Source organism: Carcharhinus amblyrhynchos, chromosome 15 (genome assembly GCF_965287045.1).
Source record: "Carcharhinus amblyrhynchos chromosome 15, sCarAmb.v2.hapA, whole genome shotgun sequence".
Lineage (NCBI taxonomy): Eukaryota > Metazoa > Chordata > Chondrichthyes > Carcharhiniformes > Carcharhinidae > Carcharhinus > Carcharhinus amblyrhynchos.
Window position 1 is genome coordinate 60,005,535 of NC_137338.1, and position 17,911 is coordinate 60,023,445.

The 17,911-nt window shown below is 40.9% G+C and overlaps 1 protein-coding gene across 3 annotated transcripts in view; it reads left to right on the forward strand.

Annotated features, from left to right (window-relative positions):
- The window catches only part of glra2 (glycine receptor, alpha 2), a 180,157-nt gene that overhangs the window by 33,967 nt on the left and 128,279 nt on the right, over nt 1-17,911 (forward strand). The window contains exons 2-3 of one of the 3 annotated variants that reach the window (XM_080203307.1): nt 14,736-14,803; nt 14,898-14,965. In XM_080203307.1, coding sequence (XP_080059433.1) covers nt 14,755-14,803; nt 14,898-14,965 — 117 coding nt within the window. In that variant the 5' untranslated portion in view covers nt 14,736-14,754. The remainder of the gene's footprint in view (nt 1-14,735; nt 14,804-14,897; nt 14,966-17,911) is intronic. The other 2 variants (XM_080203305.1, XM_080203306.1) reach the window with 2 other exon arrangements.

Consider the following 17,911-nt stretch of genomic DNA (forward strand, 5'->3'; position numbering starts at 1 on the left):
GGCCCAAATTAAACCACTTGTGTGAATAATTTATTTTTGGTTTTACTACACACAGTTGCCTCCAGATTGAGGGGCAATTTTATTTATAAAGGAAATGACAAACTACAGAAATTCTGCACTATAGGGCTGCCTTGATTTGTGTTCTAAACTCCCACATGTCATGAACTTTGACTACGGCTCCATGAGTGACAGGAATCCTCCAGTACTTTATTCTCTCATAGGTGACCTGATAATGTCAGCCTGAGAGACCAACAAATGCACCACTAAAGTTATGAAGCTTTTTTCTTCTTTTTTTTTTCTCTCCTTTTGACTCTTGTGCCACTTTTGGTATCTGAATTGCTGTTAGTCTCTGAAGTCAGTTAATTTTAGAGCATTGCCAGCTCTTTCTATCAAGGATGGAATCGTTATAGTGGCCTATTGACTGGCCATTTTATGAATGGCCTCAAAAGGACAGCACTGGGAGCAACAACCAAATCTCAGAATGTATGCTGTATTCACAACTCAGAGTCAAAGAATCTTACAGTGCAAAAGGAAGCCATTCAGCCCATCGTTTGCACTGACCGCAATGCCACCCAGCCTCCATCCCTCTAGTCCACATATTTACCCTAGCTAGTCCTCCTGACACCAAGAGGCAATTTAACATGGCCACTCTACCTAACGTGCACATCTCTGGACTGAGGGGGGAAACCAGAGCAAATTCACGCAGACACAGGGACAACATGCAGACTGCACACAGCAATTCTTCCCGTGTCTGTGTGGGTTTCTTCCAGGTGCTCTGGTTTCCCCTCACTGTCCAAAACATGTACTAATTCGGTGCATTGGCCATGCTAAATTCTCCTTCAGTGTGCCTGAACAGGCACCAGAGTGTGACGATGAGAGGATTTTCACAGTGGATTCATTGCAGTGTTAATGTAAACTTGTGATAAATCAACAAAAAGCCAAGCTGCAGACTTCAGTTAGATAATTGTTTCACCTCCCGTCTGCTTCACTTTTCTTTCACATTTCATCTATTTTATTTCATCCACTTTTTGACTCCTTTATTCCATTTTCTTGTTTTTTCTGCTGGGATGTCTTGCATTTAATTCATTTGCTTTTTCCCTCTCTTACCCCCTGCTTTTCTCTGCTATTTTTTTGTTTGCTGCCCACGTTTCCTGCAATTTTTGCTCCCACGTAGCGTTTGCATGATGTCTTGCTGTTTTTAGTCTAAATTTCACTTCCCAATTATCCCCATGATCTCATAACAGCATGCATCTCACTCTCCCACTATAGTTACAATAAGTGCTTTCAAGCTACTGGAGAGGAACTTCACCTAAAATCTTTCATTCAAACTAGGTCACTCTGAATTATTAAGGACTCTTGAAGTATGATTGTATTCAAATTGACATTAGGTGAGGTATGACTTGAAGCAGATGCACACACGGAATCAGAAGATAATATTACAGAGGAATACCAAGGGACACAGAATACTGGGACAAATAGATAACGCTAGAACAAGGAATAATGGGTGGGGTCAGAGTAAAGCAAAAAATAGACCCTAATTCAGGTTACTGAGCATGTATGCAAATGCACAATGTGGTAAGATTGGTGAGTTATAGGTGAAGATTGACATGCAGAAATATTATGTTATGGCTACAGCCAACACCTGGCTCAAAGTGGGCAGGGTTTGGGAGTTAAATATCCCTGGATAAAGGAGTTCAGGAAAGGTACTAAAGAGGGAGGACTGGCAGTATTGATTAAGGACAGCATTGCAATGCTGGACAAAGAGGATGTTCAAGAGAGATTGATTCTTTCCTCAATTTGGCTAGAGCTAAGGAATAAAAAAGATGCAGTTACATTGCTCAGTGTAGTCTATAGCCTAGTCAGGGGGATGTTGAGGAGCAAATTTGCAAAGAAATTAGAGGGATGCAAAAATTACAGAGTAATTATAATGAGGACTTTAATTATCCCAATCTAGGGTGGGAATGCAGTGTAAAGGACAGAGAGGGACAAGAGTTCTGACGTTGTGTTCAGAAAAAAAATTCTTCAACCATATGTTTAGAATGTCTTTTCTTTTAATCCACACGTGATTCGGTCCATCTTGTTGCCCAACAAGGGGCATACACGCGATGGGTCGTGCAAGGGCTGCTCTTGGATGTTGCTTCGAGAGTTGCCTAGTGCTTCATGTTGTTAGTGTACACTTAAACTGGACCATCTGACGGGCAGCATGACAGCTCAGCGACTATCACTGTTTGCTGTGCAGACATGTGGATTTGGGCCAGTGTCTGTGGGAGTTTGCACATTCTCCCCGTGCTTGCGTGGGTTCCCTCCCACACCCCAAAAGCGTGCTCTTAGGCTGATTTGGTGTTAACAAATAGTCCCTAAATTAGTTGTCCCTCAATCTGGTCATGGTTCCTTTACTGTGGAGTCCAACAGGCATAGACAAAGGTCATAGGTAGAAGAGGGCACTCAATGTTAAAATGGCAGCGCGGGCTCGTTGGGCCAAAGGGCTTCCCACCCCCACCCCCACCCCTTCATCTGTCACAGCTGACCCTCTTGTTTGTATAATCCAACAAGGAAGGAGATACTGCAAGGCCAGGTTCTTGGAAATGTGATACAAGTGGATCAAGCCTCAATAGGCGAACATTTAGGAAACAGTGAATGTTTCATTAGAACATAGAACTCTACAGTGCAGAAACAGGCCCTTTGATCCATCGAGTCTGCACCGACCACAGTCCCACCCAGGCCCTATCCCCATACATTTACCCACTAGTCCCTCTAACATGCACATCCCAGGACACTAAGGGACAATTTTAGCGTGGCCAATCAACCTAACTCGCACATCTTTGGACTGTGGGAGGAAACCCACGCAGACACGAGGAGAATGTACAAACTCCACACAGACAGTGACCCAAGCCAGGAATCGAACCCAGGTCCCTGGAGCTGTGAAGCAGCAGTGCTAACCACTGTGCCGCCCATTGTATGTTCTGGGCTGACTATGGAAAAGGACAAAGAACAGTTCAGACTACAAAAATTAATTGGGGGGAAAAGACAACTTCAGTGAGATAAGAACTGATCTATGTTGAATAAACTGAAATTAAAAGGTTGGCAGGAGAAATAATAGGCTACTTTCAAAAAAAAGTTGATTTCGGCACAGTCGAGGTACATTCATAAAATCATTAGTTTCCTTCCGCACTGTAGGAATCTTTCAGCCCATCAAGTCTGCACCAACCATTAGCCCACTCAGACTCTATCCCCATAAGCCCCATGCATTTATCCTAGCTGGTTTCCCCTAACACTAAAGGGGCAATTTAGCATGGCCAATCCACCTAACCCGCACATCTTTGGACTGTGGGAAGAAACTGGAGCGCCTGGAAAAAACGCACCCAGACATGAGAATGTGCAAACTCCACACAGACAGTGACTCAAGCTGGGAATTGAACCCAAGTCCCTGCTTCTGTGAGGCAGCAGTGCTAACTATTGTGTCACCCTCACAGTTCCATCGCAAGGGAAAGGTAGGGCAAACAAATCCAGAGCTCCCTGGATGACAAATGAGATGGAGCTTAAGTTAAAGGAAAAGTGTACTTACTGCGGATGTCAGGTAGAAAAATACAGGTTAAAAACCAATGGTTCAAAGGTGAGATGAAGAAGCAACTAATAGAAGTAAAGAGAGACATGCGAAGGAATTTGCAGCTAACATAAGAGAATCCTGAAATCTTTTATAAGCGTTGAAATAGTAAAAAGGTGTTAAATGGAGGTGTAGGGCCTATTAGGTACCAAAAAGGGGATTTAAACATGAAGGGTGAGGGCATACCTACAGTACTAATTTAATACTTTACCTATGTCTTTATGAAGGAAGATGATGTTCATCTTTACCCAGAGTTTAGAAAAAATGCAGTAATGTACTTAAAGTTGATAAGGCACTGGGACTGGATGAGATGCCTCTAAGGATACTGAAGGAGCTCAGTGTGGAAATTTCAGAGGCACTGATAGTTTTTCAATTATCCTGAGACTTAGAGGTGGTGCCAGAGGACTGGAGAATTGCAAAAATGACACCCTTATTCCAAAAAGGCATAAAGATAAGCCCAGCAACTACAAGCCAGTCAGTTTCACTTTGTTTCTAGGACTTTGCCTGCACCCAATCACTAGGACAAAATTCAGGACAATGTGGATTAATTAAGGAAAGCCAGCATGGATTCTTTAAGGAATGATCATATTTAATTATTTGCTTCCCCGCCTGACCCCCTTTCTCCATTTTACCTTTCTTCCACACATCGCCCCCCCCACCCCCGACCTCCCCCCACATATGTCACAGCTGACCCTCTTGTTTCAGCTTCTCTGCCCTTTTGCAATTCACACCTTTTATTCTCTCTATGGGCTGCCATTAGCAGCCTTTCCCCTTGTCTTTGTGGCTATGACTGATCTTTCATCTCTCACCCTGCAGTGTAATTATTTCCCACTTTCTATGCCTTTTAGCTTTGACAAAGTGTTATCTGGACTCAAAACGTCAGCTCTTTTGTCTCTTTACAGATGCTGCCAGACCTGCTGAGATTTTCCAGCATTTTCTCTTTTGGTATTAAAATTAATTTGCTGGAGTTTTTTTTTTTGAAGAGGTGACAGAGAGGACTGATGAGGTGCACATGGACTTCCAAAAGACGCTTGATACAATTCTGCACAATAGGCTTGAGAAATGTTTCAACTCGTGGAATAAAAAGGACAATAAGCATGGATTCAAAATTGGCTGAGTGACGGAAAACAGAGAGTGGTTAATGATGTTTTCCGGGCTGGAGGAAGTTCTATTGTGGCATTCCGCAGGGGTCAGTATTGGAACCCTTGCTTTTCATGATTATATATTAATGACTTGTACCTTCGGGTATAGGGTGCAATTTCAAAGTTTTATGGGTGATACAAAACTTGGAAGCATTGTGAACTGTGAGGAGGCTAATAGAACTTCAATAGGATATAAACAAGTTGGTGCCATGGGCTAACAGGTGACAGCTGAAATTCAATGCAAAGAAACGTGAAGTGCTTAGTTTTGGTAGGAAGAACATGGAGACACAGTATTAACTAAAGGGTAAAACTCTATAGGGGGTGCAGGATCAGAAAGATTTGTACCTATATGTGAAAAAAAATCATTTTAAAGTGATGGGGCAGGTTGAAAGAGCAATTCATAAAGCATACCACAGCTTTATCAATAGGGATATAGAGTATAAGAGCAAAGAACTTAGGTTGAATTTATATAAGACACTAGGTTCAGCCTCATCTAGAGTATTTGTTTCCAGTTCTGGGCATCGCATTTTAGGAAATATGTGAAGACATTGGAAAGAGTAGCAGAAAAGATTCATGAGAATGGTTCCAGGGATGAGGAGTTTCAGTTATGAAGATAGATCAGAGAAGTTAGAACTGTTTTCTTTGGAGAAAAGAAGGCTGAGAGGAGATTTGATAGTTATTCAAAATCATGAGAGATCTGAACAGAGGAGATGGGGAGAAACTGTTCCCATTCATTGAAGGATTGCAAATGAGCAGGTACAGATTTAAAATGATTAATAAAAAAACCAAAACAGTCACATGAGGAAACTTTTTAGGATTAGAGTGTGGAAGTCACTGTCTGAGTGTGGCGGAGGCAGATTCAATTGAAGAATTCTAAAGGGATTTAGACTATTGCTTGAAAAAGGTCAATGTGCAGAGTTATGTGAAGAAGATGGAGGAGTGGCACTCAGTGAGTTGTTCATTTGGAGAGCTGGGACAGTCACTGGGCCAAATGGCCTCCTTTTGCGCCATAACAGTTCTTGTGATGTGTGTTAGTAGACGCTGAAGTAATTGAAAAATGTGTGAATAACACAGCTTGATTGTAGGCACTGCGTCTATAAGACAGTTGCCTGATTCAGAGGCTTGTGGGTTCAAGCATCACTCCTGGGCATAGCCTATGACGATGCAACAATGTGGTACTGCGGAAGTGGTCCATTATTTGAGGTGCTAGTCTTTGGATAAGATGAGCTCTAATAACTCCAATTGACTATTATGCTAGTTTCAACTCGTGTTTTTCCTCTGATTGCCATTGACTGTTTACCCTGCCTGATGTCAGCTTCAGTTTCTGCAATAGTTATGATTTAGCGTACCATTAAAACCTAGGTTATTAATAAAGGATAACTTTTTTGTGGGGTTCTTAAGAGGATGTCTTGCCAATTTAGTGATTTCTGATTATTTGCACTCTGGGGTACTTCAGCGGAGCAGCCTCTGGAGACGCTTAGATTACAGCATTTAACTGCGCATGTACAGACACTGGGTGGCTACTCCATTTCAGAGGAATAATGATATTGGCAGTTTTGCTGTCATGAATAGTTCCAAATTCAGGCCACTATTCTCCAGGCCTGAAGTAGAACTTGAACCCATGATCTTTCATCTCAAAACCAAGACTGCTACCCATTGAGCTAAGGCTAGGTGTAATATGACAGTCTTGTTCATATCCATTGTCACTGAATGTGGGTGGAGGTAATGTTTCCATCCCTGTTTGCCCATCAATAACATAACTCAAACTCATGGGCAGATTTCAATGGAATTTGGTATAGCCCAAGCAATAGGTGATTAAGTTTTAGTGGAACATTTAAATTCCTAGATCTTCAGCACAAACTAGAGACAGGGCAAACTGAGTTTTTGTTTTAGAATGCTATGGGCTATTTTGTTTAGAATGTTGTTGATTTTTTTTTTAGACTGCTGTGGATTGTCTCACTAGAGATGTTTGGTGGAATTTATCAAGGCTGTTAAAATGTAAGCAGAGTTTTCAGAGCAGGTTGTTGGAGATGGATTTGTTGAAACCTCCTGAGTGCGATGGAAGCTCTTAATAAAACATTCCCTTTTTTATTAATCTTTGTAGTTACAGAGCATCAATCATGAAGGGAAAAGCCTTTAGGGAGAGTTGGATAATAACATTGTTGAATTAACACAACCTAACAACAGAGGTACGTGCTTTACTGCGTGTCCTCTTCAGTTGTTGAATAATTAATTTAGGATTGCATTTTCTGGTTGAGTTACTTCAACCAGAAAAAAAATAGATTATAGCACAATATGAACATCAAGTTTGTTGCAATCCTGATTCCTAAGTATTAAACCCATGTCTATGCATTGACAGTAATAACATCACTTACCAATTAGTTTAATGCATGTTATTAGTTCAGCTGTATTTTAACTTGATGGTAAATTATTAAGCCATCTCATTGGAAGTATACAGAAATTATTAACATTTATTACGTTAAAATGAGCAGCACAGTGATTAGCACCGCTGCCTCAGTGTCAGGGACCTGGGTTCAATTCTGACTTTGGGTCACTGTCTGTGTGGACATTCTCCCTGGGTCTGCAGGGGTTCCCTGCGGGTGCTCCAGTTTCCTCCCACACTCCAAAGATGTGTGGGTTAGGTGGATTGGCCATGCTAAATTGCCCCTTAGTGTCAAGGGGACTAGCAGGGTAAATATGTAGGGATATGAGTAGAGCCTGAGTGGGATTGTTGTTGGTGCAGATTTGATGGGCCAAAGAACCTCCTGCACCATAGGGATTCTATGATTCTAAAATGAAACAATGCAGAGGGCATGATTTATGATGATAGTAGGTGGGCCAGAAGAGATTTAAAATGATCCTTGTGCTTGGCATTACTGCCAAGTTTCTGAAAAGAAATCATGCAGAAATTTGCAGGCCTGGATTTGTTTCTGTCTCCTATTAGATGATTCAACAATGGAAAGACTATGCAGTGAAATCTATTTCTGAATTCAATCCTCATTTTGATTTCCCTTCTTTGCCTTCCAATCTCAGGTCAAGTCCTTTCAGGAAGAAGGCCTCTAATAGATTATGAAAACTTGAGTGGATACCCTGCCCCCACCCCCTCTCGGAGAGATAGTGTGTCTCTGGTATATCATACCTGTTAACCATTCAGTGGGATCCTGAGAGGAAAATCTATTGCCTCAGCTCCCTGAGGTGAGACTTTGTTTATTGGTTGCAGAGTATAGAAACTGAAGTTCACAATCTTTGTAACCAGGCTGTAATCATAAAAGTTTCACAACTATTGGGTTGTCTTATGATGAAAGGTTGGATAGCCTAGGTTTGTTTCCACTGGAGTTTAGAAGAGTGAAGGGTGATTTGATTGAAGTATGTAAGATCCTGAATATAGAATCCTACAGTGCAGAAGGAGGTCATTCAATTGAGTCAGCACAAACCACAATTCCACCCAGGCGCTATCCCTGTAACCCCATGCATTTACCCTGCTAAATCCCTGACATTAAGGGGCAACTTAGCATGGCCAATCAACCTAACCTGCACATTTTTTGGAATGTGGAAGGAAACTGGAACACCCAGAGGAAACCCACGCAGACAAGGGGACAATGTGCAAACTCCACACAGACAGTGACCAAGCCGGGAATCTAACCCGGGTCCCTGGTGCTATGAGGCAGCAGTGCTGACCACTGTGCCACCGGGTTGCCCGTGGCCTTGACAAGGTGAACGTGGAAAGGATGGGTCTCACTGGGGGTTAGTCCAGAATGAGGAGGCACTGTTTAGAAATTTTACGACACAGATGAGAATTATTTTCTGAGGGTTGTGTTACTTTGGAACTCTCTGATCAGAAGGTGGTGGAGAGGGGGTTACTGAATATTTGTAAGATGGAGTACATTGATCCTTGTTCGGCAAGGGAATCGAAGTTTAGTGGGGGTAGATGGGAATGTGAAATTCGAAACAAACTGATCAGCCATGATCTTATTGATTAGCAGAGCAAATTCGAGGGGCCAAATGATTTCGTATGTTAATTTGTATAAAAGGCACAGATCATTATTGTTAATTGTAATAATGCACTAAAATGTCAAAAAGCCAAAGTAATGTCAACCAATTCTTAATAAATGGGGTAGAGTTTAAGACTTTTTTCTTCTGGAGGTTCTAATCTTTATTACAGAAATAAGGATATAAAATACTTCATACTCAGTGGTAAGAACATATGACTGAGGAAGCTTCTTAATTAGCCCTAAAAATTGCTGAAATCATTATTTTACATTCAGCAGAATTATTCACGTGATTTTTTAAATGTATATTTCTGTTTTAGGTATTTTAGATAATCGCTAAGTGATGATACTGGGTAATGATTAGGAAGATATTCAGACCTGTTGGTGGGAGAGAACTGAATTTCTATACACAATTGAAGCTGCATTAATGATGTTTGATGATTTAGCTCACGACAGGATTATTTTAACACTGTTACACCTGTGGATTTAATAGATCTTCCAAGCCAGTACTTGGTCATATTAGAAGCATTCACAACATAAACAAAAGTTTATGTTATAACCCTCATGAGGTCCAGGAGGAATCATTAATCTCTCTGTTGCATTCCCTTGGTAACAGGCAGTGGCCTGCCCAGCTGGAACTCAATACCTGAGCCTCTTATCAGGCAGACCCAGGACTGGGCCTGCAGAACAGTAGTTCCAGGCAGGAACTGGTGTGTGTACACCATGGTAGTGGTTTTACTTTTTATTCTGTAATAAACTATGTTCCTTTCCATTCAGGCTTCCTGAATCACTACAAGCTTTCAAACAAAGGATCAGATTAAAAACAAAACCAACAGATATTATAGTACAGATAATAACCCAACAATTGCTCTCGAATCTAAAGCTAGGTTTATTAACAATGCAGTTTACTTCAAGTATTAGCATTTTAGAATTAATTTTTCGTAATATTTTCAACATTGACAATGATTTTACACAGTCCTTATGTAATTAACACAGCATTTAAATCAATTTTCTACATCAGCATTATTACAGTGGCTGAATGGCCGCCTCCTACAGTCATGTCTGCACTGTCTCTCCAAATGAGCATTATGAATTAGTGCCATTCCCCTGCCTTTTGCCCATATTCTGCTCGATGTTTCTATTCAAGTCATCCCATGCCCTCCAGAATGCCTCGATTGAACCTGCCTCCACCACACTTCCAGGCAGTGCATTCCAGACCCCAACCACTTGCTGTGTGAAAAAGTTTTTTTCTCACTTCATTTGCTTCTTTTGCAACTGATCCTGTGCGGATCAGCAGGCAGGATTATTCACAGACATCTTCAACCTCTCTTTACAACAATATGAGGTCCCTATCTGCTTCAAGAAGCTGACCATCGTCCCAGTACCTAAGAAAAATAAGCAGCGTGCCTTAATGACTATCGGCCAATGGCTCTGACATTCATCATTATGAAGTGCTTCAAAAGGTTCGTCATGGCATGAATCAATTCCAGCCTCCCGAGCTTATCTGAAGCCATGACAGTTTGCCTAATGCTGCAACAGGTCTGATGCAGATGCCATTTCCCCGGCCCTGCACTCAATCCTGGAATCCCTAGATGTTGACTGCAGCTCAGCATTCAACACTATTATTCCCACAAGACTCATCTCCAAACTCTGTGGCCTTGGCCTCGGCACCTCCTGAACTTCCTAACTCACAGGCCACAATCAGTAAGGATAGGCCTCCTCCACGGTCATCCTCAACACTGGCGCCCCACAAGACTGTGTTCTCAGCCCCCTTACTATATTCCTTATACACCTATGACTGTGCGGCCAAATTCCCCTCCAATGTGATTTTCAAGTTTCCTGACCATACCCCCGTAATGGATTGAATCTCAAACAATGAGGAGACAGAGTACGGGAATGAGATAGAGAATCTGGTTAACTGGTGCAGCAACAATAATCTCTCCCTCAATGTCAACAAAATGAAGGAAATTGTTATCAACTTCAGAAAACGTAAAGGGAACATGCCCCATCTACAGCAATGGGGATGAAGTAGAAAGGATCGAGAGCTTCAAGTTTTTAGGTGTCCAGATCACTAAAAACTTTGTCCCTTCATGCCGACTCTATAGTTAAGAAGGCCCACCAATGCCTCTACTTTCTCAGAAGACTAAGGAAATTTGGCATGTCAGCTACAGCTCTCACCAACTTTTACAGATGCACCATAGAAAACATTCTTTCAGATTGTATCTCAGCTTGGTATGGCTCCTGCTCTGTCCAAGACCACAAGGAACTACAAAAGATGGTGAATGTAGTCCAATTCATCACGCAAACTAGCCTCCCATCCATTGACTCTGTCTAGACTTCTTGCTGCCTCGGCAAAGCTGCCAGCATAATTAAAGACCCCATGCACCCCAGACATTCTCTCTTCGTCCTTCCTTTGGGATAAAGACACAAAAGTCTGAGAACACGCACCAACTGATTCAAGAACAGCCTCTTCCCTGATGATGTCACACCTTTGAATGGACTTACCTTGCATGAAGTTGGTCTTTCTCTGCACCCTGGCTATGACTAACACTACATTGTGCACTCTCTTATTTCCTTCTCTATGAAAGGTATGTTTTATCTGTATAGTACGCAAGAAACTATAGTATAGTTTTATCTGTATAGTAAGCAAGAAACAATTCGTTGGCGTTTAGAAGGATGAGGGGGGAATCTTACAGAGACGTATAAGATAATGAAAGGGATGGATAGGGTAGAGGTAGAGAGACTCTTCCCGCTTAGAAAGGATAGCAGGACTAGAGGGCACAGCCTCAAGATAAGGGGGGGCAGTTTAGAACGGAGTTGAGGAGGAACTTCTTCACCCAAAGGGTGGTGAATCTCTGGAATTCTCTGCCCGTTGAGGTGGTGGAGGCTACCTCGCTAAATATTTTTAAGACGCGGGTAGATTGGTTTTTGGCAGACAAGGGAATTAAAGGTTATGGGGAGAAAGTGGAACTGAGCCACTTCAGATCAGCCATGATCTTATTGAATGGTGGGGCAGGCTCGAAGGGCTAGATGGCCTACTCCTGCTCCTACTTCTTATGTTCTTATGAAACAGTATTGATACACATGACAATAAATCAAATCAAATTTTAAATCTGTGCCCTCAGTTTTGATCCTTTTTTGAGTGGGAACAGTTTCTCCTGATCTATTCTGTCCGGTCCACTCATGATTTTGAATATTTACCAAATCTCCTCTTTGTCACCTTCTCTCCAAAAGGAAAATAGCCCCAATCAACCTCATAACTGAAGTTGTGCACCCTCAGAACCATTCTTGTAAACCTCTTTGCACTCACTCCAACATAATCACATCTTTCCAAAAGTAGCACCCAGAACTATATACATTATTCCAGCTGAGATCTAACTGGTGTCAGCATAACCTCCTTGATCTTGTACACTATGCCTCTATTAGTAAGCCTATGGGTGGGCTGCTCTGAACTCTTCCGTCTCACTCCAGTGACAATAGAGAATTTAGTTTTCAGTCAAAACTCCTTTCACTGCAGCGTCACCAGAGAATCCCAGCCACAGATGAGGTTGGAGCTTTTCGATGTATGTGTTTAACTGCTTTCCACCTACCCTGCCACCTTCAATGATCTATGCACATATATATGTCTTTTCCTGCACCCCCCCTAAAAATTTTACCCCTTATTTTGTATTGTTTTACCACGTTCTCCCTCCCAAATTGCATCACTTCACACTTCTTCACATTGACCTTCATGTTGAAGACACAAGTATGTATTCCTACTTTTATAAATTTACTTTTCATTTTAGCTTGCATTTACAGCAAAAAAAATTATAAAGTCGCTGAAAGAAATAGGATCAGTGTGTAAGGCGGGAAGACAGTGGAGATAAAACGTCCAGAGTAACATGGACGATGTTGAAGTGCCCCATATGCTGTTGACTTACTTGGTCGAGTGTTATCATTGATGCCCAAGGGCATCATTTATGTTCCTGTAACACAGCCCTCGAAGATAAACAAAGTTAATTGATTCTTTACAGTCCATCAAATAAATAAAAATAGCACAGCTGATGAATTGTTACTGAACTCTTTTGGTTGTATTGTATTTGTGTCAAATACATTTGAACTAATCACCATATTCTTAGAGTGGCACTCCTTTTACGCCACATTCAAAATAAACATGTTTAAACAAAAAGCTTCTATTTCAAAAGCATGCCCAGCTTTTCATAAAATTAGCACTACGGTCTGTTTGTAACTTTGTGTTCAGTTCCACAATTGACTAATCTTCAACAGGGGCCTTTAGATTCCTTAATTTGCTGTCAGATGCTTTATGATGGGAGCAAATCTCAGAACAGTCAAACATCCATAGAACTGCTAATCTTTTGACTCTTGGCTTAAAAACTCTCTTGCCATAATACTAATGAAGATTTTTTAAAAATCTGTTTGAAGACAAACATTTCAAAATTCTGCGAAACACAGTGAAGATTCAATTTTGATATTTATCTAATAAACATATTTTTACAATGCATTGTGGTCAGCTCCATAATTGGCAAATTCATACATTGGACAAAAATGTATCCACCATAGATGATTGGCATTGACCAGAAATGAACTATTTCACTGTAGAGAGCACAGCCTGTTCTTTATGAACAGTTTTTTTTAAAGAGTGCAGATACAAAAATTATACAAGTGTTTCCATAGTATGTAATAAATGAGATTAGAGTTGACTGCAGGAAGTATTGCTTTTTCTTACTAAGTTCCAACATTGTATCTGCATTTTGTGCTTTTCACTCTATTCATAGGCATTTTGGAGTAAAATTGCAATATTACAATATTTGAATAATTCATTGCACTTGCTCACATCATATTGAGTACAGTGGATAATGTTCATTATTAAAATGTAAGAGGCTTATGCATGTTTCATAGACTAATTATCCAGCCATTAATGTACCACATACTCATGCAGTAAAGAAAGACCATTTGATGGATGTTTCTTAAATAGGAGACTGAAGCTTTGCTGATAGGCGTACTGTAGTTTAAAATAGCATGCGTTCTGGAATAGGGGACTTAAGAGTTGTAGTTATTAGTTATGTGCCCCATATTCCAGTACACAACTTGCTGGAGGCTTCTACAAGCTTAGATTATTAACTGTTCCAATTTCTTATTTTTCCCCTCATACTGGTTTATGTTAATGTCCTATCTTGTTCTGTCCTCTGCCTGATGTGGCCTCATTTGATTATTAAGTTTGGAGATATTTACATCTGACATCACCAACAGGGCAAATTATTTTAATGAAAAAGATTGGTCCTCCTTTGAGCTAATTAATAAAAGCTTTGCCTGATGTAACACCACATTATACAGGTCAAGAAGATCACGGGTCAGTTGGCTAAGCAGTTTGTATCTCAGGCTAGAGCACCATTTGTGTATGATTGTCATCAGGACATCAAATTTCAATGTTCTTGACTTGTCAGCAATCAAATGGAAAGCCAACCAGAGTTCCCTCCCACCTCCGAGCAAAGAATTGGGTTCGGCTGCTATACTCCATTCCCTGGCGATGCTCACTCTGCCGTTTCACAGATATAGATGGGTAGAGGTACAACAGTGTGGACAGCACCCATAGAATTGTGCCTCCAAATGATTAAATACCTTGAGAAAGAAAGGGGTGGGGCTTTGTTGTGATGGAAAGGAAAACAATGGATAATGGAACAATATGGTGAGAAGCAAGGAAAGAATGCACCACATGCATGGGTAGAAATATGTCTTGGCTAGTGGTGCTAAACGAGCGATACTGTAACGATTGCCCATTATACATCCTGCCTGACGTTCCGTTCCATTGAAGTTAATGTAACCAGCTACTTATTCTATGCTGCCTGTTTTGCACCTGCACCAAAGACAAATTTCTATCACGCGTTTGTTTGGAATGTTTTCTTCTGTTTCCTCACTTATCAAAGAATGTCATCATGGCATCTCCCATGTGTACTTTCACTGCTCCAACTTGTATTGCAACATTGTCCTTGCATTTCACAGGTCCTCCAGTAAACGTTACATGCAATATTTTTATCAACAGTTTCGGCTCTGTCACAGAGACCACAATGGTAAGTGCTGATGGCCACGGTCAAATAACTTGATGTCTTGTACGGTAGCAGCTTGTCAATTTTTTTTCTTTTTGTTTTATCGTTCAAATTGCAGGTCCTCCTGTTAATGTTACATGCAACATATTTATCAACAGCTTTGGTTCAATAGCAGAAACTACAATGGTGAGTGGGACTGAACATTGAGGCCATCTTGTAACATATTGCTTAGTTTGTCAGCCTACCACTAGGGCCTTTACTAACCAGCTGATCAGAACCAAGCCAAATCTCTTTGTCAGCTGCTCTTTCCTAATCTGTGAATCATTGGGTGCCCAATCAGGGGTCCAACTATTCAGTTAATACCAGCAGGAAACATTTTTTTTGTCAAAAACAGATAACGCCATGATATATTCTTTGTAAAATTCAGCATTTGCAGTCTGGAAAAATGGTGAGTAGACTGCCTTTTGTTGAAAAATACTTCGGGCATTCTCCATTCATTAAAAATACATTATGCCAGCGTTTCATCAATTGTGTAATCAGTATATCATATGGAACTTAACACCAAAATTTCCCAAGCATTTCAATGGCTGCAAAGCTAAAAGTATTGCCAAAAATCGAGCAGAAATCAGCATAAACGGTGAGAATCTGAGGAAATGCAGAGCTAACACCACATCTTTTAAAAAATTCTTCCTTGCGTATGGAAATTAAAGGGTGGTTTGATGATTCAAACTTTATGTATGCCAGGCACAGTATGCTTAAAATGCTATTTCAATTTTTACTGCACCTCATTCTGATGCTGTAAAGCTGCATTAAAAATCCAGAAAGAAATAGGTCTCCATAAGGAGAAATTTTAAAAATCGCCTAAAATATTTGCAGAAAACAATGTTAGAACTGATGTCAGTACAGGAAAAACCTCTCAGTTTGGCCCTTTGCTCGGGGTGGGTGGAGGAATAGGAGATGCTATGTCAGTGAACACAAAGGGATTTATGAGGTATTGCAGAATCCGTGTCAAGATTGAAGAAATTTGGCATCGAGTGGGAACAGTTCTTTATGCCTGAGTTTCCTTACGTTTTGCAGTGGTGAAAGATTTCAGGAAATTTTGGCCATTATTGTAAAGATGCATATGTTTTGGAGACCTGGAAATCATACTTTCTGAAGATTAATATATGAGCACTTAAACTTGTATGCACACTAATCCCCCACGCAGCATAATTTTGTTAATTAAATTCCTTTGTGCAATATTTTAATGGAAGCGATTTATTTTAAATAGATTAACACCTCCCTTAAAATTGCAGGCCTAGGGATTCCATGGCAACACATTAAGCAGCAATATGTTAATCTTCTCGGAATGTAACTTTAAATCCTGAGGAGATTGGATTTTAGAAGGGGAACAGATTGTTGCTGTAACGTAGCTTCTTGAATCTTAAAAACAGCAAGGGTTCAGGAAGCAGTCTCATCACTGACCTAGGACAATGAGGAATGGATAATAAATGCCAGCCTTGTTGGCAATGCCTGTAACCTGTGAATATATTTCAAAATTATTAACTGCATTGAATTAAACAGTTACCTTTTCCAAACAGCAAAGTTATGTACATACACTTAAGCTCATACTTCATTCATTGTGCTAATTTTAAGCAATTATTCTAAAATAAATACAGAAAGGAAAATGTCATTTGTTTCAAATACATAGACTCCCCACAGGCCATTCAGCTCATCGGATCAATTCTCCCCCTTCCACCTGTCATATTTGTTTCACCTCTTGCACCTTCCCCCTCCCTTGGAAAATGGGGATGGTAAATCTCTTCCCCCTGCCCCCCTTAGTATGTCTGCCAGTCAGACTAACTTTCAGGAAGGAACCAATTGGTAACTTAATTCAAACACATATAGCTTTTAAGCATGTGGGCAATCCTGATCATCAAGTTCCTCGCTCACTGTTTCCACCTTCCAGTGGATCAGATCCCAAGTATATACTAAAATCGTTCCCAACTTTATAAGTACTAAATTTCCACTTTACTGTGCCACTCACTGTCCGTTTAAATGACTAGCTATTTCAAGTGTTTTTGTGCAAATGGTGAACTGGGAGGAAAGTTCATTCTCTGCACAGACATACCTTGATGCATCAAGGTAGGTGGTACCTGTATAGCCTATGCAGTGTTCCTCAGTGATATCAATGAGGAAGGCTGTATAGGTGATGGCCTACAGTGCTGGTGCCCCTGGGAAACCTACACCAGTCTGCATTGTGTCCATATTGTCCAGAGGAAGCTAAGTACAAAGTTGTATCTCTTGACTGCCTTGAGAGGTTATCTTAAAAGTGTTGCTCAACACTCTGTACCTTAATTTCCAGACTGTTATTTGTATACCTTTTGACCTGCAAATCTTAAAAACTGAAAAGTTTCAAAAAAAAGATAATGGATCATTTTCCTCAGTTTCCCACTGCTCTCTAGAAATTCATTACTGTGCAATTTGTCTCCATCTCCCCTAGGTTCCTTTTCCCAAATTTAACTGATCTTTGAACGCAGACATCCCAACTTGATCATTAAAAATTGGTGGAGCCACTCAAATCCAAAATCTAATCCTTTCTTGCAGTCACTGTGTATCAGCTGCACTCAGATGATCCCAAACCCAGATTACCCTCCTCACTCTCTTAATCCTGACAAGCCAACCTCATCCTTAAACCATGCTAGTCCCTCCCTGAATAACCTGACCACTCCAGAGAATGCAAGCATTTCACGTAACTCACCACAATCAGGGAAGGTGCTAGTCTGGGGGCATTGTCACTGGATTAGTAACCTAGAGATCCAGGAAAATGCTCTGGAGATCTGGGTTTGAATCGCACTGTGGCAGATCATGGCATTTGAATTCGATAAAATGATGCTCATTCTTGGTGTGTAGATCAGTGTTCTCCATTGTCAATTGTTGTAAAAATCCATCTGGTTTGCGAATGCCCTTTACTTACATTGTGACTCCAGATCCAATCCACAATGTGGTTGACTGCTAATTGCCTTCCGATAGGCCAAGGACAATTGGGGATGGGCAATGCCTAATGGCCTAAGTGGAGCAGCATATTGGCACAGTGGTTAGCACTGCTGCCTCACAGCGTCAGGGACCCGGGTTTAATTCCAGCCCCGTGTG